At 39.5% G+C, this 22,836-nt stretch overlaps 2 protein-coding genes across 3 annotated transcripts; one reads left to right on the top strand and one right to left on the bottom strand.

The window, feature by feature from the left end:
* The first annotated feature begins 288 nt into the window (after positions 1-288).
* On the top strand, positions 289-15,432 carry col9a3 (collagen, type IX, alpha 3). 2 transcript variants are annotated; one of them, XM_003438810.4, is made up of 32 exons: positions 289-624; positions 1,411-1,479; positions 2,752-2,787; positions 3,341-3,412; positions 3,551-3,604; positions 6,449-6,484; positions 6,925-6,948; positions 7,136-7,189; positions 7,966-8,019; positions 8,204-8,245; positions 8,350-8,406; positions 8,943-8,996; positions 9,123-9,176; positions 9,306-9,359; positions 9,446-9,499; positions 9,630-9,683; positions 9,756-9,809; positions 9,894-9,947; positions 10,026-10,079; positions 10,182-10,226; positions 10,301-10,354; positions 10,472-10,525; positions 11,265-11,318; positions 11,404-11,475; positions 12,013-12,048; positions 12,244-12,288; positions 12,804-12,836; positions 13,450-13,596; positions 13,711-13,765; positions 13,877-14,059; positions 14,735-14,812; positions 14,988-15,432. In XM_003438810.4, the coding sequence occupies exons 1-32, from the start codon at positions 559-561 to the stop codon at positions 15,170-15,172; spliced, it is 2,037 nt and encodes a 678-aa protein (XP_003438858.1). In that variant the 5' UTR covers positions 289-558; the 3' UTR covers positions 15,173-15,432. The 2 variants fall into 2 exon arrangements, with proteins under 2 accessions (XP_003438858.1, XP_025757080.1); XM_025901295.1 differs by lacking the exon at positions 289-624 and having other exon boundaries at positions 1,445-1,479; positions 6,930-6,948.
* Positions 15,258-22,507, bottom strand: LOC100706443 (uncharacterized). Its single transcript, XM_025901299.1, has 8 exons — positions 22,462-22,507; positions 21,342-21,441; positions 20,869-21,242; positions 20,617-20,773; positions 20,453-20,519; positions 20,181-20,337; positions 17,232-17,373; positions 15,258-16,821 (listed from the first exon to the last, which is right to left on the bottom strand). The coding sequence occupies exons 2-8, from the start codon at positions 21,420-21,422 to the stop codon at positions 16,699-16,701; spliced, it is 1,101 nt and encodes a 366-aa protein (XP_025757084.1). The 5' UTR covers positions 21,423-21,441; positions 22,462-22,507; the 3' UTR covers positions 15,258-16,698.
* Between the last annotated feature and the right edge of the window lie 329 nt (positions 22,508-22,836).

The raw sequence follows: 22,836 nt of genomic DNA, 5'->3' as shown, positions 1-22,836 counted from the left end.
CCTAAAAAGACAAGATCTATGAAAACTAAACTTGAAAATAGCAACTGAAACCAAAAACTCATGGAAAACGTTTGGATACATCAGGAGAGCAGCGGAGCTTTCCTCGTTTACTGCTGTATAATCAGGCTCCTTTTTACAACCAGAGGTGTCGCCCCTGCTGGCCAATGTTTTTTTTTTTTTTATTTCCTGTGTTTCTTCCACATACATTTCACTGTGTGGAGTATTTTTATTTATTTATTTATTTATTTATTTTTTGTAATACATTTTTAGCTCAGCCCACATTTTCAGAGGCCGAAATCTTGTCTCCCCCCTGCATACTACCACCTTCTCCACCTCCCACCCCCCTTTCCCTGTGTTCAGCCAGCTAGATTGAGTTCAGCCCCTTCGGCTGTAGGCTCGGGTTTATCTGGAACTAAAGAGAAAGCTATTCAGGAGCTGTGCGCCGCCAGGTGAAGGAAGGCTCCGTTTTGGACGCTGGGGGGGAGCAAGAGAGGACCGAGGGCCGGGGATTTGACTTTTTCTGTATAAACTCGGGTTTGTGAGGGCGAGTGGGGAGCTATGGCGGTGCTCTCTGCGCTTTGGGTGCTTTTATTGTCCCAGCTATTGATATCATCCTCAGCCCAGGTAAGAGTTACTAAGTTATTACCCTTCTTTTTCTTTGCGCGTCATTGGTGATGGGTTTGTTATATACCTGCAGATCTCATGTAATAAGTCACTAATTTAAAAAGTGTATCTTTTGTTTTGATGACAGTGATGATGATGATGACAGAAGTGACTCTCTTCCGGCAGGTTTCAGGCAGACATTCACACACTACCTGACAACCTGATGCTTTCTGTGAACCTTTTTCCTTAGTTGTACATATATTGTATTAATCCTGACAAATTAAAGACGAACTAGAATGAACAGGGGTCTCTCTGGTTCTGCAGGTTTGTTGCTCTGCAGTGTAATTGTGTGCAGGTGGCTCTATCTTTTGCACTAGTTAGTGAAGTCAGGCCGATGTTTTGCTTGAACCTGTGGAATGCGCGGATTGGAGATCAGTGCGCACAATGAAACCTCTGTTCACTCCCTGACTGAGCCGAGCTTTGGAGCAAGTCTTTAGAGCAAAATTGTTGTATTGGGTGATCATAGCAGTACAGGTTTAATTGAAGAGGATTCTCATAGTGTTCTTACAGCACTGATTTGAATTTGTTTTTTCATCGTGTTGTTTATGTTTGTGACCATTTACCGTTACATCGTTAATATTAGTTTTATTATTTTTTTCTCTCTCTCCCTTTCTCTTATTCATTCTCACAGTCACTGTGTCAAAATATGCCAAACATTTCTCATCACTTTCTGTTGCCTCCAAATTTTTACTGCATTCCATCAAAAGAGGGTCACTTAAGTTGATTCTCATTAATTTCATGTTCCAGAGGCCAGGCCCCAGAGGAGCTCCTGGCCTGCAAGGACCCCCAGGGCCACCAGGAAGGGATGGCACTGACGTGAGTAGACCAAGGGTGTCTGCATATAAAAACACCTCTCTGTCATTTAGACTATTAAACATGCACCGAAATTCAAGACAATGGGAGTAAAGAGTAGATGCGTAAGCACTTATATTTTTGTGGGTAATAAACCCACATTTATTTATTCATATTAGATTTATTTTCATCTTCTTTTAAGAAAAATTGGGAGTAAAAGTACAGAACAAGAATACTGACAGAACTGAAAATTCGTATTTATTTTATATAGAGATTCACACTCAGTTACCTATGGTATACTATGGTTTGCTTGTGCTTAGGTGTGGATAGGTGATATTATTTATTAGTTTTATCTGAGTGACTCCTCCCACAGCCCCTCCTACAAGTATTAAATGATAATGATGGCTATCAGGTAGGCAGGCTTTAAGTTTATCTTCTGAACAGAGTTGTGTGAAACTAAATTAGAAAAACTGTGTGGCTGATTATGTTTTCTTTTTAAAAAAAAAACATTTTATGTTGTCTACAGTGCTCCTTAAGCTGATTGCAGGACTCATACAGTGTCAAGGCCATCATAGCATGTAGTTACAGAATACAGACAATGTTTTTACATCCCCCTGATGCCTTGCCTTTAAGGTTTTTATTGCAGGTAAGCATATGATGTTATAGTAAAAAATAAATAGAGAGTAAAACAATAAAATGAGGCTTTATTTGCACAGGGATGAAGAGGAAATTGGATTACAGGCAAGCTAAGTAAAAAGAAAAACTTTGCTAACGTTGCAGAGTCCTTATCCTTTCTGATTTTTGTCAAACTAAACTAAAAAAAGAAAAACACTGAAAGCAAATGTTGTCCATGCCTGTCAGAAAACTTTTAGTTGTGACTCCAGTGAAGCTTAGGCTAACAGAGGGCCCATTCATACATTCCCCAACCCCGTGAGACCATCTGAAGTTACACCTCATACCTCCTGCCTGCACCTTCAGCACCCCTCCCCTATACAAACCAAACTGGAGCTTTTATCATGTGACCGGTCAGCATCAGGTCGCTGACTGGTTTGGTAGTGTTTGCTCTTCCCCCATCACAGCAGAAGCTAAACATTGTATAGAGTGAAGCAGCCCACGGTCTCACTGCTTCAGTTACCTAAAACACTAAGTTACTGATGAATATTAAAGAGGGGCTAATGCTGGCTCTCCAATAAAACACTAAAGTGTTTGGGTCTGTGTAGCAGTGGCTTTGAAATTTGTCTGGTTCAAGATTATCTTGAAAACAAATTTACTTTTTTTTTTTTATCTAATTAACAGGGTAAACCAGGACCTCCCGGTCTGCCAGGGAAACCAGTAAGTATTCCAACAATTCAAGCAAAGTGCGTTTTATTCAGTCACAACTATAAGCATGCACCTAACTGTAAGTGTTTTTCTTGCACCTTTGACTTCCTCAAAATTGGTCAAATTATTGTAAATTGGTGTTAAATAGATGCAACTTGTTTAAAGACCATGATCCAGAGACAGAACTGTTTCTCCTCCAGTTAAAGTACAAGGCATATCCATGAACTGTGCAGCAAAGAAAGGCTGCCATTTAAATTTAAATAGTGATAATGCAACTCACTAACAATTAACTATATGTGCAAAACAAATAAATTAAGCATAACATTATCAGGAGTCTTTCCTACTGGCTCAAAAGTAATCAGACTACCCTGCCTTCAGTCAAAAGAAAACAGCACCTTGGTCCCTTAAATAACCTGAAATCAGAAATGTGTTACTTTAGAGTCTTTCTTTTAGGTTTTCTCTTTAACATGTTTACCTTTATTTTAGTTTGATGATGATTTTGTGATACAAGAAGAAAAAATCAGTTGTTTATTTGGGAAGTAAATTACTCACTCTGCTTTTGTAGGGTCCCAAAGGGAAAGCGGGAAAACCAGGGGGACCAGGACAACCAGGACTGCCGGGACTTCCAGGTGTAGATGTAAGTGTCCGATAAGCAAACACAGCCAGTCCTTAAAGTAACATCAACATACCAGCTCTGTTTTCATCTGTACACAAACATAGAGATGCTACAAAATGACCAGTTACTGTTTAAAACATCATTGCACTTCCTCTCCAGGGTTTGACAGGTCCCGATGGTCCTCTTGGCAGGGATGGACCCCCAGGAGAACCAGTAAGTTTTTCTCAGTTTTGTGAGCTTTCTGGGACACTGCGAATACATTTAAAGATGCACTAGCTGGGTTTAAAGACCTCCTATCTACTTCACACTGGCCTTCATAATTTAGCTGAAGTCAGCCACTTGCAAGACACATGTAGGAGCATATACGTATGCATGCAAACTCTGCATGTTGATTCTGTTGCATGAAGATGTTTAAGGGGCCTAACAGGCACAAGGTCTGTGCTTTCTCTGTCGGCCTGGATTTGTCAACCTGGCTCAGCCTCCTAGTGGGAATATTTTTAATGAGGGATCAGAATCGGATTTATTTCTACTGCTTCCATAATCCGGCTAGGAATGCACACTGTTTCCCACCAATCTGTGAAACCATGGGAGATAATGAACTCTTGCTCCAATGCCGAGGGTAAACAGGTATTATCCTCTCAGAAGCACAAGAGAAGACAGAATTACAGCACCTATGACATCAAACTGCTGCTGCGTCTTATGATGAAACAGGAAGGCTTTTCTTTACCATTGTGAATATATGAATATAACATATGATATGATAAAGACCGTGGGGCCACTATTAAATGGCTTCAAAGTGACCAACTAGACAGATAATGCTCTCACTCCCCAAGCCCCTTAGCAATTCCACTAATTAGCCAACTTAATGAGGAAGCTTGTGTCAACCCATGTCACTGATTACTCAGACAACTAAACTGTTACTGCTGGCTCATAGTACTGAAGAGTCATGCAAAGACAAACAGGATTAAAGTGTTAAAGTCTTTGACAGAGTCAAAGTACAACTAACTTAATCAGACATAAAGTAAAGTCTGTGTGAGTAGCAACCTCACAACCATTTGTTTATGATTTGTGTGACAGTATGTCCTATTACACGCTGAGGAATGGAGCGAATTAGTGTAACATTGCTGTGTTACATCTGTTTGTTTGGAGTCATTTTGCCAATCGTCCTCTGAGGCACCACAAATACAGCTGGGAGGAAGTAAACAAAGGAGAACTAAAAGAAAAGAAGACAGGACATCTCAGCAGACCACAATTTGATCATTTAGTCCAATAACTTGAAAAATAATTATTGAAAAAGCATCTTATTACTGTGTCCTCCAGAGCTAGCCTAAATCTTGGCTAGAAAACCAAATTTAGACCCACCCAATTAGATTATCTGTTTTTATCTTTCTTTCTCTCTTTCTTTTGTTTGTTTGTTTGTTTGTTTGTTTAGTTGGGAGGGCATCATTGTATAAATATTACACATTAGTTCAAATAATATTTTTATTTTTAATGTGCAATACTAAATATTTGACGATATGGCTTTGTTCTGGGACCTCCCCGTCCTCCCATGCACGTGTGAAAAAGTGTCAACGACACACGAGATGCTCACAAAAAAACAGTCTTTACAGCTCAGCCCAAAAAAGCCCTTTAGCTCACATATTTCACACGATTCACACGTTTCTTTTGCCGACATCTTCCAGTACTGATGATGGGAGAGTCCATCTGCTAAAGTCTTCTGCAGTGCATCCCACAGATTGTCTCTGGGGTTGAGATCTGGAATCTGTGGTGGACAAAAATGGTGAAAATGATGTCTAATGCCTCGTGAACCACACTTTCACAGTTTGAGCCAGAAGAATCCTGGCACTGGCATCTTGGAACATGCCTCTGCCATCAGGGAACAAAAAATCCATTGATGGAAAAACCAGGTCGTTCCACATATTCAGGTAGTTAGCTGATCTCATTTTTTCAGGTACATAACGTTGCTCAGTGTACACCTCCAATTCAGTGTAAGGTTTTCATCTATACTGACCAGTCAAAAGTCCCCACCCAATGAGTTCATTTGAACCAGCAGTGTATTTTTCCATGTTCATGTTCATGGACGTTAATTCTAATATTTTGTCATGTGAGCACAAATTTTTGAGTGACATATTTAGATATAATTTTTGTGTCAGAGGCACATATTTTGTCCAGAGAAAGCAGGAAGGGAACCATCATTGCAGACACAAGAAATCAAACCTTTAAAAGAGATCACAGCCATTGAATTTGAATGCAGACCATGACCTTTTTCTAAATCCAAGCTAGTAATTCTTAATGCCTCACTTAAACCAAGTTGAATTTAGGCCCCTTGCATGAGCAGTGAAATGATTTGCTCCATCCCCAGCCCATCCAAGTCATCCAACCTTTATTTTTATGTATATGCCATCAATAGTGGCAGATCACAGATCTGATACAGCATGACAGCAGGTGTTTGGGTGGGCATGGGTTGCAAAGTGGCTTGCAAATGCACAAAAACGGCAGACAGACCAAGACAGATTCAGCACTGCATGATATTAACCAACTGGATGCATGAAGTGGCATCAGATGAGCCTTCAGCTGATGTAGGTCTGTTGTTAAGATCAGGTGATCTACCAGAACTGTGGGCTGGCTCTTCCTGACCTAACACTAGGCTGAAATGTATTGCCAAAACTATGGAAGCTTGCTTCGAGATAGACGTTGTACTGTTTGAAACTATTTTTTTCATTTAGAATAAATTGATGTTTATCACCAGTACTGTTCATCCTGCTGGAATAGCAGGCTTTATTAACACATAAATTCAAACTCTTGCAGACAGGCTACTTTAAACCTAAAGTATATATATAAAAAGGGAAAAATCTGATGTTATGTCTATATGTGAGCATTTATTGTAGCGTCTTTACTGTACAATATAAAGTGCCTTGAGGTGAGTGTTTTTGTGAGTTGGTGCTATATAAATAAACTGAATTGAATTGAATAGAATGAGATATGGGCCTTAAAAGTTTCTGCTAGGTGTGATTATGCCTGAGAGGCTGATTGTGATTTGTGCCTTGCTATCTACAGGGTGAAGCAGGTCCTCCTGGGCCACCTGGACCTCCTGTAAGTAACCCCACATGTGTAAAACCTAACAAGCCTTTATTTTCCTCTTCTCTTATAAGTAAACACGTGATTGAGGCTACTGCTACACAGGATATTTCCCTAAAATACTTTTACCCACAGTAATTATTAAACCTACGGCAGTTACTTTTTTCAGACGTTATTATTTCATGCGGAGAGAATACCTTTCTGTACTCGTGCTCCTGTTAAGTCAGGTTTATGATCAGCTCTTGGGTGACTCAAGCAGCAGTGTCACATTTTGTCTTAGGATTACTCAGATGTCATATACATAAGCACACATTGGCCTCAAAGCAACAATCCGTGAGAAATATTCAACATGGATTCGATGCAGTCACGTCACATGGTGGATATTGTTTCAGTGTGTGAATCTAATCATTTCCCAGGTGTTTGTGACTTAATTTGCCTTCCTGTGTCTTCCGTAGGGCAGAGGGAGACCAGGAGCTTCAGTGAGTACACAGCACTGTCTTTTTATGTTGTTCTGGGGGAGTACACCTGTGGTGTCATTTTTTATTTATTTATTTTTGCTTATTTGCATTCTGCGATCAGATGCTCATTATTCTTTGATGTAGTTCAGACAGTGTGCAGCACATGTGCTCTGGTGGCATGCAAACACCCAGTCTCTTTTGTTTCTAGGGACTTCCCGGCACCAACGGGTTGCCAGGCGGACCCGGACCCCAGGGCCCAGTGGTGAGTGTCTCTAATTAAGATCTCCTGTCATCATTAAGGGATTTCTTCATTCGAATAAGAATGAGGTAGTCTGTTTCATTTCTGTATCTACAGAAAACTCTTATCTTCCTCTTGATTTTTTAATGTGAAATGATAATAACAGAAAATGTATACACGAGCCTCTGCAGCAGAAACAATAAGCTACAGTAAAGCTAACAGATCCTGTGATCTCAGCTTCAAATCAACCAGGACAACGTTGCCCTAAATTTCTGTATACTGTAGCAGGAGGATAAGAATAACCACTGACCGAGAAGGACACATCGTCAGTGTTTCTACTGGGTCACACTTTATTTAGGCTGAACTCAGCTCATTTGTAAAAGGTCAGTATGTTTCCAAAGACCCCACAACCTGTTAGAATTCAGTGTAATGTTTAGGCTACTCTCAGAATTACTATAGCAACAGGTCATCGGTTGTTCACTGAATAATCATAAATAGTGTTTGATAGGGGTTTTCTACAAAAAAACGGCAAAGTCTAGCAAGACGTTTCCTTTTTAAATGAAATTGTTCTGATTGCTCTGGAGGTTTCAAGTTTACTTCACTCTGTACAGTTAAGTTCAAACAACAGTGTGAACTGAAAACAAGAAAATCACATTTTTGTTTGAGTACAGTACAAAGACAATTCCTGATTTTAATCTAGTTCCATCACAACCTTCCAACTGGGAAAATAATCACGTCTTTTATCCTGAGATGCTGAAGGTCCTTCTGCTTACCCTGATGCTCCTCTGTGTGTTTGTCAGGGTCCTGAGGGTCTTCCCGGACTACCCGGACCTCCTGGCCCAGATGGACTCCCAGTAAGTACAGTTATCATTGTATATCTGGTGTTGGTGGTGTTGGTACAGTAGGCACATTGTCATATTTTCCCAGTCACCCAGTGGATATCAGGAAAAGCACTAAAAACAAAGAATGCAGCAAAGTCACATTTAAAGTAAATGTTGTCGTATTTCTCACTTGTGTTGTCATTATTCACTTTCTCAGGGTCTTCCTGGTACACTTCATGATCTCAACGGAGAGCTTCTGGTAAGTGTTTCTTGTGAAAATGGTGTGATGGCAGAAAACTGAAGATGTGCTCTCTACATACACTGGCTGTAGAGGTCTCAGTGTTTTGTCTCTGTACTCTGCAGTGTCCTGCAATCTGCCCCTCTGGCCCGCCTGGTCCTCCGGGAATGCCGGGATTCAAGGTAAACAGAGTTTTGGGGTTTTTTGTTTCATGTTGTTTTTTAAGCACGATATTAGACCAAAGGTGGCCGACAGGAAAGAGTCATACTATAAAAAGCAATTTAAGCAACACTAACAAAAGTGTTTCAGAAATGTAAGATGACCTTCTCAGAATGCATCTGCTGCTACAGCCTACATCTACTAACCTACCAACAGCAATGTAGCACGGCATTACTCATGAAAAAACAATATATGGAGTTAAAATGCACAAAGCTAAATGTTTGGCATTCCAATAAAACTAAATTAAAAATGAGCTGAATTGTGGGAGCATTGCTTAAATGATCCGTAGTCCATTACGACTGCACAGAGGAAGCTGTGTGGTGAAAAGAAGAAGCAGAGGTGTTATCGTCATACAGTCTGCGTACATCAAACATCCTTCCAAAGTTTATTAGATCTACATCGCAGTGAACCCAAAATGTTGCTGAAATCTCACAGTGTGTAAATATAAGCACTCGGCTCATGACGGCATTCACTTCTGTGTGTGTTTGTGTTCATTTAGGGTCACACTGGGCATAAAGGAGACAAGGGAGAACCTGGAAAAGATGGAGAGAAAGTGAGTTAGATATATGGCTTGAAGATTTTTGCTGTTTCTGTTATTATTATTTTATATTACGGCTGAAAAGAGAATCAACATCTTTCTGTGATTTAATGTTGACATTTTGCCCTGTTTTGTCTCTAGGGTGATGCTGGACCACCGGGTCCACCAGGTCTTCCTGGCACTGTGGGTCTCCAGGTGAGATATGCCCACAGTTTTTTGCCCACATAAGTTTTGCTCTACGCATTTTTTGAAGCATTATTTGATGATAATAGGTTGTTGCTGTCTTTTAAAGTGCCTTCAAAATGTTCAAACGCTGTGTTTCAGGGTCCACGTGGTCTAAGAGGTTTACAAGGCCCAATGGGACCTGTAGGCGACAGAGTAAGCAGCTTTTACCTGTTTTCACTCAGTAGATGTAGATTTGTGTCAGGGTGTTTCTTTTGACCTCGTTCTCTGTTTGTCCCCAGGGCTTCCCTGGTTTCAGAGGCAAGCCTGGCATCCCTGGCATTATTGGAAAGACAGTGAGTCTCCCGATGTTTATATCACAAAAATAGAAAGAGTTTGTCCGTACTGGTTAGTAGTTCACAGCTTAAATAAATGGCAGATCCCATCAATGAATAGCTGTGTGTGTGTTTAATCTGATGTTTCCAGGGTGATGTCGGAGAAAAAGGACCACAGGGATTCAAAGGACCCAAAGGAGAAATAGTATGTAAAAAAAAATTTGATCTGTGATTTGAGTGTATACATAAGATGTAAATATCATGTGTCTTTTAACAGGGTAAAATTGGTCCCAAAGGAGCTTCTGGTGGACTAGGGCCCAAAGGAGAGCCTGTAAGTGCAAATATACAGAATTCAAGATTTTATATTTATATCACCTGTCAGAACAATGCGAGTCATATCTGATGGATTCAACAGGGTATTCCTGGCAGAGATGGCAAAGACGGGACCCCAGGGTTGGATGGTGAGAAGGTAAGATGCATTTTTATTTTTTATCTTTTGCTTTAACTGCTTGATTTCACACTAACTATGACATCTGTCTGCTGACAGGGCGATCCTGGACGCCACGGGGTAGTTGGAGAGAAAGGACCAAATGGCCTTCCTGTAAGTGTTATTAATAATCACCACTTTCATCACTGCCATGAGAATCACCTTCACTTTCTGTGCTTTTTTATGTACATTCATGTAATTTTTGGGGGGTTCTAGGGTCTGCCAGGAAAGGCTGGTACAAAGGGATCTAAAGGAGAAGCTGTGAGTATCACCACTTTTAAACTATGATTAGAAACATGGAGGAAAACTGTTACATTCTCGTTCCTGTACACCAGGGTGATCCAGGAAAGCCTGGGGAGATGGGACCCTCTGGAGAGCCAGGTATTCCTGTATGTATCTGATGGTGCTTTTAGGGTGTTACAGTCTAATAAATGTGTCACTTGACCCAGCAGGTGAGCTCTCTAAACTTTTCTGACTTGTCTGCAATTTCTTTCGCTTCTCTTCAGGGTGAGATTGGCATCCCAGGAGAGAGGGGGATAGCAGGTCCAAGAGGAGTGGCGGTAAGTTAATGATCACGCTGTATATTAAGTGAAGTCATGCACTACCTGTTGGTGCATTGCTGCAATTCTAGCATTGCTATTTTAAAAAAAAATCTGAAAAAGCCTCAATATAAGCTCTGCCACATTTACAAAGGAAATTATTAAAATTCCTGCTGCACATCTTTTGATTATAACCCATTTATAGAATTTAGGCTTAGTAGTTTCCAACACTTTAAAGTTTGCTTCTTTAATGACCAGTGGGCAGTTTTTAAACCACAATGGCTGAAAAAGAAATGGGATTAACAGAGCCAAAGTAAAAGGCAAAAACGACGAGCAGTCTACAACATGGTACTAAATTGGAATAAAATGAACCACTGGCCTTCCATGTGAATGATAATCTCCAAGAGTGCTAGGAGTATTTTTCTCTGATTCAGTGACTTACTAAGGTGGAGTTATAGAGCGATACCTACAGGGAGGGCAGGTATTCATGAGGGAGGAATTTATAAACAGAGAGATCTTTGTTTTTCACATCAGAGCCTGCGGCAAGGAAAGAAAGATAAAACTCGCATCGGAATTAACACCCCTACTATCACACACCGCACTGCATAACAAATCCTGCCTCACATAACGACCTCCTGCATTTGTTTAGTTTCTCTTTCCCGAATCAAAAGAAGGAAGCATCATTAATTTCCAGTGCTTTTTTTTTTTTAGTGCTTCATGTTTTCTAGAAGAATTATATGACTATGTCTCTTTCTGACAGGGAGGTATTGGACCAGTGGGCAACCCTGGGCCTCGGGGAGTAAGAGGCTTCCAGGTAGTTGCTTTAAATGATAAATCATCATAATTTGTTCTTCTTATTACTATTTCTTAACTTACTGATTGTGTGCCGTGTGCTGCAGGGAGTCAAAGGAGACTTGGGAGATCCGGGTCTTCCAGGACCAACAGGAATTCGTGGAGAATTTGGTGACAGGGTGGGTTTTTAATTATTCAGGAAAATGATGTCCCTGTAACATCTTAAAATGTCTATTTTGTCACCCCAGTAGTCCAAAATGCAAATGTGACCAGTTTACTGCTGAAGTAGAATATGAAAGCAAGAAATGTAAAGTGATGGAGTGACTTATTTGTTGCTAAAAAAAACAACCCCAATATAAAACAAACATGGACATGTGTAGGTGTGTCCCCGCGTATCTCCACACAATCACAGTGGAGATGTGTGACTGTCCAGCTGTGTTCATGTTAGGACACTGTATCCCACTGTATCACCATCCTGTCTCAGTCTTAGTGGTATAAACTCAAACTGCAGCCCAGCACAGACACAAAGTGGCCTCCTGTTCAGAACATGAGGACAGAACAAAGCCAGCCTTTATACCAGTCCTGGTTCCCCTCAACCAGCCCACCGTGCTTCCTTTCATCCCCCACCCCCATCCTTTTCCCAGCCAGCCGGCCTTCAATAAATATCTCTGCATGCCACTTATTTATCCTCTCATTCTCTTTTTTCAATCCTATAGGGCCCAGTCGGGGCTTCTGGACCTAAAGGAGACATGGTAAGTCACCAACAATCTCCACTGATGTCCTGTGATAGTTTTCATCCAGCTTTTTGAAGAGTAAACAAAAGAAATGATTATTTTATATGTATAGTCCTGCCCATACATAGATTTTTCATAAGCTTATAAGATGAAAGACTTTCTTCAGTTATGCGTTATGTCACATGCAGTTCAGATCTCACGTTGTCATTTCAGGGTGTTGCAGGAAGTGATGGGTTACCAGGAGAGAACGGAGATCCTGTAAGTGTTTTCGTCATTGTCTGAATACTAACACTGTGCAGTGTTAGTAACCTACAAAGCAGTTACTGTGTTTGCAGTAGTTAGTTGTACTGTTTGTGCAGAGGCTAAGGCCATTCCACCTACTCAAGTACATGCACTTGTCTTTAACGCACTTCAATGTTTTGTACAAGTGTATTCGGCTCCACGGGTCCTTTTACACAAGTTTTATGGTGCTTGACAAAAAGATTTGGTGAGGTAGCTTTTAGTTTTTGCTGCCAATGGATCAGAAAACACTGAAAATATTATTATTTTTACACAATTATAAACAATTATTTAAATCTGCTTATTCTGATAGTGTATTTCTCTGTATTTTAACATGACTTTGGGCTCTTATCTATTGTCTTTATCCCTTCTTTTTTTTATTTAAAGCTGCGTGAAAGATGCTGTACAAAACAATGTTTGATTGTTTGAATGCTGAATGCAGTTCTGTAATAGAACATTTTCACAATTATCTAAAACAATGTCCTTATTTCCAGGGTCCCTTTGGGCCAGTTGGACAAAAAGGGGAGGTGAGCTATATTTCCTGTTACATTTTGCAATGTTTTGTGCTTTTACATCTTAGAAATCAGCTTTTTATCACCAAACTATTAACATCTATTAACACCAAACATAGATCAGATGTTGTGTGTGGGTGTAATTAGCAGCAAGTTTGTTCCAAACTCCCTCTGTTTCTGCTCCCTCACTAAACATTAAAAACTGGCACCTAGCTCTGAGCTTTTGCCTACTTGTCAGAGTCACTGCACATGATTCAGCCTCACATTCCATGTTTAATAGGATTAATTAGAGATAGGTATTGCTGCTTTAGTTTTATTGGCCTGTTTGCTGCTATGGCCACGAGGGAAAGGCGATCAACATTAAGCTGCAGCACAATTTATGTAATTAGAGACAGCACTGATGAGCCACCCTCTCTTAGTCTCATTTACTGTTTGCTGTGCTAGTTGGAGTAATTATCAAGCAACAAGATGCCACCCTTGCGTTGTTTCAACAGACCCAGTTTGCTCCTCATTTGGTGTTTAGTCAGCGATCAAATGTTATGGATGTTTTCAGCTTCAGTTTGGAATAAATCAATTTGTTTTTGCAAACATAATGAGTTATTTAACAGATAATTGTTGTTGATTGTAGGCGGGGAAGCGAGGTGAACTGGGGCCTAAAGGCGTGACGGGTCCACAAGGAGAGGTTGGGGGAAGAGGGCCTCCAGGAAAAGAAGGCCCAATGGGCTTCCAAGGGGAGCAGGGTGTGCCTGGACTTCCAGGAAAGAGAGGTGTACCTGTAAGTGTGCTGTTCTTTTGTTTTGTTTTGTTTTTTTGACTGCACAAAACTCCCTGGTTAAAACATATAGATGTAAATGGTTTCATATAAACTGCCTCAAATCTGGTGTTTCAGGGTAAACTGGCAAGTGAGCAACACATCAGAGAGCTATGTGGCCCAATGATTGATGGTGAGAGATCCTAATTTAATCTTCATGTGTTACTCTTTCTATTGTCAATTTTTTTTTTTTTTTTTTTTTTAATGCGGGATTTTTACCTTTTGGTGCTTCTCCAACATGTAGATCAGGTTGCACAACTGGCTGCCAACCTGCGAAGACCCCTGGCACCTGGAATGGTGGGCCGCCCTGGCCCTCCAGGGCCGCCAGGAAAGCCAGGAGTTGCAGGCTCTATTGGGCATCCAGGTGCCCGAGGTCCACCAGGGTACAGAGGCCTGCCAGGAGAACTTGGAGATCCAGGTCCCAGAGGTATGAAAAATGAAACGTCACAGGAGCACAAAAATAATTTCCCTGCCTATTTAGCCTTACAGAGGCATAATCAGATGGTTAACGTCAATGATGGAAGATGTACTCAGATCCTTCACTCAACTAGCAATAGTACACAAGTACCAGTAAACACGTTGTATTAAAAGACATATTAGCAACTCAACTACTTAGCTATTCATTTTCGATGGAAAGAGATTTAATCATTCATTACTTCAGTGTAGAAACGATACATAAGATATTTTTTGCACACTGAGGGAGTTAAGGCTGCTGATTACCAGCAAAAGATTGTGAGATGATTATTGGGCTAAAAAAACTTTCTTGCTACACAAATATGAATTCTGTTTTCTTACTTTTGTTTGCTTTTCCTTACTAAAATATTGGATCATTTGATCTAGCTAAGCCTCGAACAGTTACTTCCATGAAACCATCCTGAGTTTTTGGGGTTAAGAGAGATCCATATTTGGTGGAAAAGCTAATTAGTCATGACAACAAGCCCCACTGGGATTTTTATAAGAGGCAGCAAGACACAAAGGTTTGAATTCACTGTAAAATTTGAACTGGTATAAAAAGGAAACATCTAAACTGTACTTTAGCACCACACCTATGTAAATGGACTTTGTTTCCACCACTGATTAAAATTTTCTGCTTTCACAACAGGTGATGTTGGTGAGGCAGGTGATAAGGGATCCATTGGTAAAGCCATTGATGGGCCTCCCGGAGACCAAGGATACCAAGGTATGTGCTCTCATACGGAGCACTTCCATCTGAACCAATCATTTTCTTTTTTATACCTACATTTGAACTACTGTTCTAAACATCCACTCATCTCAGACTTTGACTTGTCAAACAGACATAAGTGTATAAGTCTTCTGTCACTCCTGCAACTTCTAACTACAGCGCATTCCCACAGGTCTTCCAGGGGTACCTGGAATTGTTAAAGATGGGCGCGATGGCTCTCCAGGAGATCCAGGTGAGCCCGGAGAGCCAGGCAGAGTAGGCAGGACTGGGCACCAAGGACCTCCTGGAATCTGTGACACATCAGCTTGTCAGGGAACATCACCTGCTGGGAAATCCTCCAACCCCAAAAACAATTAAGCATAAGTTCCTGCACCCTGACGCCATCCACTCCGAGGTGAGGGAGTTATAAGTGAGGATAAAAGGAATGAAAGAAGAGAGTGGCCACAAAAAAGTCCTCTTTATTTAAATACATGCATCACAAGTTGGGAAGAGTAACATCAGATGGTGTGATATTTTTGACAAAATAGAGGAACATCCAGCGAGTGACATGAACATCAGCGCAACTGAGAGACAAAAGAACCAATGTTATGATATGAAATGGAGAGAGGTAAGGAGAAGTGCAAGAGAACAACTGCATTGATCCAAGTACTATCACATGACAAGACTTGACTTACAAACACCTGGAAAGTGAATGATGAGTCCTTTGTGTATAAAAACTTTGTACATGTTGCTTCAACGCCCCAAACACTTTGATTAACATCCTTCTGCAGATAACACTCTAAAAAAATGGTGACTGTCTCTGATGTGGATGTGCATTTATCATGGCCCATTATGTAAATCACAGATGTTACCTCAACATGGAAATAAGTGCAAGAAGCATAAAAGCCTCTGTGGAGGAGCTGTGTATGTACTGTAAAAGGAATAAAAAACAAAAAATCCAGGTTCCCAGACATTGTGTAGATTAATGCAAGAAAAAAAGGTTTGATAGTCTTTTTTTTTTTTTTTTACAGCTTGTTTTCTGTTATTGTTTTTTTTTTTTATGACATGTGAATTTAATTCAGACTTCAGAATCAAAAGCAAAATAAATTTATGAAAGCAGAAATCACACATTGTAAAATACAGTTTAAGAATTTTAAGAACAAAGTATTTTTTTCCAATCTGCAATGACCACATCCACTATGTACTACCGGTGCTGTAACTATTAAATATACATGACTTTAAATACTATTTATTATTTGTGGGTGACTGTTGTATGTACAGTAAGATGCTACAGCGACATGTTGTAAGAAAGAACAAATAAAGCCACTTTTCAGTAAAACATTACTCTTCTCTACATATCAAATGAACAGTCTGCATTTCAGAATACTCTGCTGTAAACACTGAAATCAAAAAAGTCCATCAACTAACTAGGAAGTAACACTTACTTCGATACCAAACTGCTTAAATATCCAAATACAGAACAGATGTTGGCAGGCACTCAGTAGAAAAACATTCTGAATGAATAAAAACAAACAAAAAACAAGACATTAAAGTGCAATTTTGAATACAGGGTATAAATACTGCACAAATTATCAAAGTAAAATGGTTGAAGGGACGGCATCTGCCAACGAGAGCGCCGCCTGTGCTTTTCGAAGAGAAACAGCGCCATCTGTGTGTGGAAAGCCCTTCCTTTCCAAAAGGTTGATGTGTTAAACTCGGCCCCTGAACTAAACCTTCCACTTTCTAGATCGTTGCAGTGTGATCAAAAGGTTATATTTAACCATGTCAACAATACTTCATCTTAACCCCACACCCACACCTCACTGGGCAAGCCTGAGCTACTCTGACGGTTGAATTCAATTCAGTTTTGTGGCTGACATATAGAAGAAAACAATGAGGAGAGGTCACTGCTCTGCTGCCAGGGGAATGCTGCTCAGTGTCTCATCCATCCTGTGGTGCACTGGGTCCTGACCTGAGCTGGATTTACCAAAGCGTTCTTTCTCATGAGCGAAGACTTTCTGGAACTCCTGCAAACAGAAGAATTGGAGGTTGAAGTGGTTCATGACACATAGTACCAGAGATGTTTTATCTTCCTGCAAGTCTGTAGCTGTCTAGATCGCCCTTCTGGTGGCGGTAGTGCATGTTGTGCGTATGGCGTGATTTTATTTGCTGTGTTGTACATTTTTTTTCAGCATAATCTAACTGCAGCAGATGATTTCTCTCATTAAAACAATAAAGTTTATTTGATTTTAAACTGTAAAAATGTGAAGACTTTAGTTTGAACTCTAAATAACAAAAGTCACAAAGTTTCCTTCACTAATTAGACAGGCAGCAAGGGGAAATGTAATTAACTCTTATCTTCCAGCCACAGCTTTCTAGTGTCAGATAATTCAGTTAGAGGACACTTTTCATCAATCACTGTTCTACACATGCCCACCTCTTTAAAGGTGTCTCCATACGTTTTAGTAATGTATCTCAGGAAAGCTGTGGTCCACTGCAGGGTGGTGACTTTGTCCGTCTCCGAGTCACAGAACGGCACCAACATGTTCAGTTCATCACAGCACAAACGAATCCTCTTCCTGTACGACAGCACAGACAATGCAGATGATTTTGAGTGATGCAGTCCTGTATATTTAATAATCAGCCATCAGTCGGTAAGAATTCTTTGGTAGCTCTTCAGCAGTTTCAAATCATGAACCATTTAACTTCTGAGTGTATCTGTTTTAAACTGATTTAGCATTTGCATAGGAATCAGGTTTCTTTTCAGTCCTCAGTGACACTCTTATTTTAAATCAAAATAAATCAAGTTTCCACATCAAGCAGCTAAAACTAATAATCACAACCCAAAAGACGTTCAGTTCTGATACGTTGCTGTTGCACTACTTATCTGAATGTATTCAAACAAGGACTGAGTTCACTCAAATCATTCCATCACCACACTGTGAGCGCGAGGCTCTGAGAAGAAACTATGAATGCACTTTTGGTAAATGGACTGGTTCTTATATAGCACTTTTCTACTCTACTCAAGCACTCAAAGCGCTTTATACAACATTCACCCATTCACGCAAGCACTTTCTATTACTGATGGATGCATCAGAGTGCAATATGGGGTTCGGTATCTTGCCCGGTGATACTTTGGCATGCAGACTGCACAAGCCATGGATCAAACCATTGGCGGAGCGGGGGGTGGCTTACTGGGCTTAAGCCTGGGTTGTTTTTTCAGAAGCCCGGGGTCTTTTGGAGTGTAATTTTTTTTTCATAGTTAGATACCTGACTGACAACTGTATAAAACAAAAACTACACACGAAGGACATAGCGCACACTGTGGGAATTTACGACTGTGCGTAAATTCCCCCTAATTTTGGTATGATCCGAGCTCAGGCACTAGGCGACTGAGCACAGCACTTAAGCAAGTGAGCGAGGGGGGGAGAAGCTGCTGCCTGCGAGTTTCTTGTGGGAGAAGTGCAGACAGAGGAGAGCTTAAGTTTGACCAGGTACCAAAGCAAATCATTCATACTGTACAAATAATGTAAATATGACGGTGTATCACAAAAGATTGATATCAAACTGATCACTTGGCCCATATTACGTTACTTGCTCTTCAAGTGAATCAACAAATGGCGAAATGAAAAGCTGAACAACAACAATGCTGTTTCTTTAGAGAGTCTTAGCTTACATGTGTGTTTATTTCATATTTTCAGTTGTTTCCCTCCACAGCTAAATAAAGCACTCTAAATCGGTTTCAGTTATGTACTGATATACAACAATGGACATTAGAAAGTTCTTTCAAAGAAAAAACTCAGGTAAAATGTTATTTTATATATTATGCTTTGTATGTTGTTCAATATATTTCTATGCAAAACAAGAGAATTTTCAATACACAGCAGTATATTCACAGTTGAAACCAGATAGTTACATACACTTTTTTTTTTACTGTTACGGATAAACATCAATTTAGAGCAAACTTTTTTGCTTTAGATAAATATTGAAATATCATTAGAATTAGTTAAATGTCAGAATAAAGAGAGACAGAGCTGTCTATTTTAATCACTTTCATCAAATTTAGGAGTACATATACACTAAGTTTATTGTGTCCCTTCAGCTCAGATTCCATTCTGAGCCTAAGAAGCTTCTGATAGGTTAGTAGAGTCCATGTGAGTAAATTGGTGGCACACCTGTGGATGCATATAAGGCAAAACACAGAGCCTGTTTCTGTGACATGGGAAAATCAAAAGATGTCAACCAAAACACCAGGAAAAGAACTGTGGACCTCCATAAGTATGGCTCAGTTTTGAATACAATTTGGGTCCATTTGCAATTAAGAAATACAGATAGTTTCTCTCTTTACTCTTAAATTTAACAAATGTTTTTTTTTTATATATATATATTTATCAATCTTAAAAAAAAAGAAACATTTAGTCTGATTTGAGGTTTTACACATAAAAAAAGTGTTTGTGTTTTTATCTGAAGAGAGAGAGAGGAGAATGAGGACAGAAGAGAGATGGAACAAGAGCAGGTGAGACAGACATGTTAGTCAAATGGTTGTTTGCCAAAACTCATCAGAACATGTATCTATTACCAAGTGTTTCTTTTTAGGTTTGTTATTTTTCAAGTTATATATTTATTAAGTTATGCAGGCTTGTTTGCACAACAAGGCTAAATAATTATATAAACTTTTCTCAATCTAAATAGTGTACTTTGGTAGAATTAAAAAAAATGTAGTGCAGGTCTATGATGGTTTTTAGTGCTACTATCATCTAGTTTTGATTCTGGTTCTGTTTTGGTTAAGTCCTCAGTTGTCCTGATTTTGAACTGTTGTAGTCCTGTTTTAATTCTGGATCAGTTCTGGGTCTGGTTGAATTGGGGTTTAGTCCCTGTGTCTTGATACAGCCCTGATTTTGTTCTGCCTTGCTGCTTAATTAAAAAAACTAGTTTAAGGTGTCCTGCATATGTGATTTTTTTTTTTTTCCTATATGAAGTCATTCTTTTTTGAACAAAACTGAAAACACAGCCTATGCATACTACCCTTTAGGGCTAAGCCCTGGGTGTGTAAAATGTCTGGCTCCGCCTCTGGATCAAACCACCGACCTTCCAATTAATAGATGACCTGCTAAAACAGAGGGACAGACAACCACACATATTCAGCTACAGCCACCGCTAAGCAGTGCACCACTGTTCCACCCCAAATAGAGGACAAAATGTTTAAAATTTATAAATTGAAATAGTTTTCTTCTTGTGCCTAAATGCAACTCCTTTCAAACCTCTGACCTTTAAAGCAAGCACACTTAAAACACTTCATCTCAGGATATTCCTGAAATGCAAATCTTTATCATGTTGCACACTGTGGATGCAGGGACACTTCCATGTGTAACCTTTGCCTGCTCACCTGCGTTCCCTCTCCTTACTGTTGTGTCTCTCCCGGCGCTGGCTGAGCAACATACTAGATCTAGCAACTTTCCTCCTGCTGCTTTGTGGCTCTCCAGCAGAATCTGGGGCGGCTTTAGCAGCTTTGGGTATCACCGCAGCAGGTATCACCGCATCCTCTGTGGAAAAAAACCCAAGCATGTGAGACTAAGTTAGACACAGCCTTTCAGTCTATAATTGTAGCCAACAACACAGTTATGGCTTATGAAGTAAGATTAGAATACTAATTATTACTTTCTACGTTCACCAAAGGCTGCTCTTCTGCTGGGTGAAAATTTAAAACGCTCTTGGGGATCATAACCTGAAATTAAAACAGAAAAACCAAGGATTAAACAGTGGGCTCTGCTTTACCATTAAGATACAATAAAAGCATATTGATCTGTTTTTTTCCAGCATACCTGTCCACACGTGTTGGTGACTGGGCCATAAACACCTTCTATATATGAACTAGACACCCCAAAAGAATTTGCTCTGTCCATTTTCACCCACTTCTGCTTTGGAGGATGCATGACTGTCTCTTGAACCTCTGCAGACTGCTGAAGTATTGTCAAAAAACTGAAACATGACATAGCACACAAAATGAGTACATGTATGCTATACTTTAATAAAATGATAGTCACATATAGTATATAGACATTACTGAAACCTACTTGCTGAGAACTGCAGACTGTATATCTTGTTGTCTCGTGGTTTCAGCACACATGGCGCTAAATCTTTTCTCTAAGCAAACTCTAGCAGCTGGTTTGGTGCAATTCTGTACAGACTTCTTGTCACTGGTAAAAGGTTCAGCTGGGCTTTCTTCAGCTCTAATTCTGGCCAGCACAAAACCTGGCACCTCTCCATAAGACACTGGTGTCTTTTCTCCAGACATTACTATACAGTGGTCTTCATTTGAAGTTGATAGATCAATAGCTTGAGCGCTTCTGAAGGGAGAAATCACTGTGGATGTGGCCTGTTCTTTAACCATCACTGTAGAGAGGTGACATCTGACATCTGGAAACTCTGACTGTGCCTCCACAAGATGCTGAAGGTGAGAACAGTCAACCTCTGTCATCTCCATCAGCCCAAGCTCACTGCCCAATACCTGCCCATGTTCATGGGTAAAGCATCCACCTTGACTCACAATCATTCCAGCAGAGTCACTTATCTGTTCTCTTGATGAAGGTAACACATTGATATTTTTATAGGTTGAAGAAAAGGACATCTTTCCCTCTGGAGTGGGGCTACAGATCAGGAAAAATATTAGATATAATACAGACCACTTACTGTAAATACTTTGTTACTTAAAGCATTCGCCAGTTACTCTTTATGTTAGCTAAAGAAAACAATTGTATAATTATAATTTAGGTCGTGAAGGTACGTTGTCGTGAATTTTAGCTTAGCTATAATTAGCAAGTGAGACGTTGGCATAAACTGGCCAAAATCAACAGGCTGTACCGCCATTTTAAAACTTGTAATACTATTAGAAACTCCTGGGCATTTAAAACAATCAGTCTGAAGTTATATAAATGCATAAAAGGTTGTTATTACTGAATTAATAAACTCTTTGTACCGCTTTCTGTTCGGGGATTAGCACGTATTAATGCTTGATGGCCGCAGGCTTTAACGACGACTGTGTCCAGCTACCGGCGCTAACCTTCTCCCCGTCACAGATAAACCTCCGATTATCTCAGTATACAATAATTTAGTTAAGCTCGTAAGCGGAACTTTAAACACAAAAACAAGCAATTGTGAGGAAACGGCCCCCACAGTATGTACGGAAAATTCACGAGGGGTCCTAAAGAAAACCGACAATTGTCATCATAAATTACTTATGTAAGATTAGAAAATATTATTATTGATCATTTAGGGGGAAAAAATAGTCCTACTTTTTCCACGCTTTTCTGTCATTCAGTATCTTTTGGTTGATCAAAAATAGTTAAATATGTTACATTTTTAACATTTTTATACAAAAAACCGAATATTTAAATACATTGATTGCAGCTTCGTGAAACTTCATGGTTAGATAACTATATATATATTTCCAGATTTTCTGTTTTTATTATTTGATTCATAAAAACTGAAAGAGTTTCATTTTTTAAACAAATAAAAGCATGTACACCTAATAAAAATAGCACAATAAAAATTATCTTAAAGTATTTAGATATATAAAATAACAATCTAGTTTGAACCTCGTGGGGTCCAAAACAGACTGTCTCTCATGTGTTAACCCTGTTATGGTCTGGTGAACTTTCCAGATTTACCTCTTCTCCTGCTCTGAGCAACCTGGGATAGGCTTCCCCCACACAAATGACCCTACCTTCCATAAGTCGTTGAGAAAATCAATTAAAAAAAAAAAAAATACATACATATACACATATATATATATATATATATATATATATATATATATATATATATATATACATATATATACATATATATACATATATACATATATATATATATATATATATATATATATATATATATATATATATGTAAAGTTTAAGCACCACCCCTAACAGCACAACTGGCCAACATAGTACTTTTCTACATAACAAAAACTGTTCAGCAATACTCAGTCACATTGCAAAAACTGTAATGGCTTCCCTATTTATTTTAAATAAAAGATTATT

This window comes from Oreochromis niloticus, linkage group LG20 (genome assembly GCF_001858045.2).
Source record: "Oreochromis niloticus isolate F11D_XX linkage group LG20, O_niloticus_UMD_NMBU, whole genome shotgun sequence".
NCBI lineage: Eukaryota > Metazoa > Chordata > Actinopteri > Cichliformes > Cichlidae > Oreochromis > Oreochromis niloticus.
The sequence above is the reverse complement of the archived record's forward strand: the minus strand, read 5'-3'. Positions and strand labels throughout refer to the sequence as shown.

Bases quoted from the DNA above. Each gene is read 5' to 3' on its own strand.
- col9a3 (XM_003438810.4), top strand. From the start codon at position 559: ATGGCGGTGCTCTCTGCGCTTTGGGTGCTTTTATTGTCCCAGCTATTG. The intron at 9,948-10,025 runs GTAAGATGCATT...GTCTGCTGACAG, and splicing joins CAGGGTTGGATGGTGAGAAG to GGCGATCCTGGACGCCACGG. The intron at 10,355-10,471 runs GTATGTATCTGA...GCTTCTCTTCAG, and splicing joins CTGGAGAGCCAGGTATTCCT to GGTGAGATTGGCATCCCAGG.
- LOC100706443 (XM_025901299.1), bottom strand. From the start codon at position 21,422: ATGTCCTTTTCTTCAACCTATAAAAATATCAATGTGTTACCTTCATCA. The intron at 20,774-20,868 runs GTAGGTTTCAGT...GTCATGTTTCAG, and splicing joins CAGTCTGCAGTTCTCAGCAA to TTTTTTGACAATACTTCAGC. The intron at 20,338-20,452 runs GTAATAATTAGT...TTTTTTCCACAG, and splicing joins GCCTTTGGTGAACGTAGAAA to AGGATGCGGTGATACCTGCT.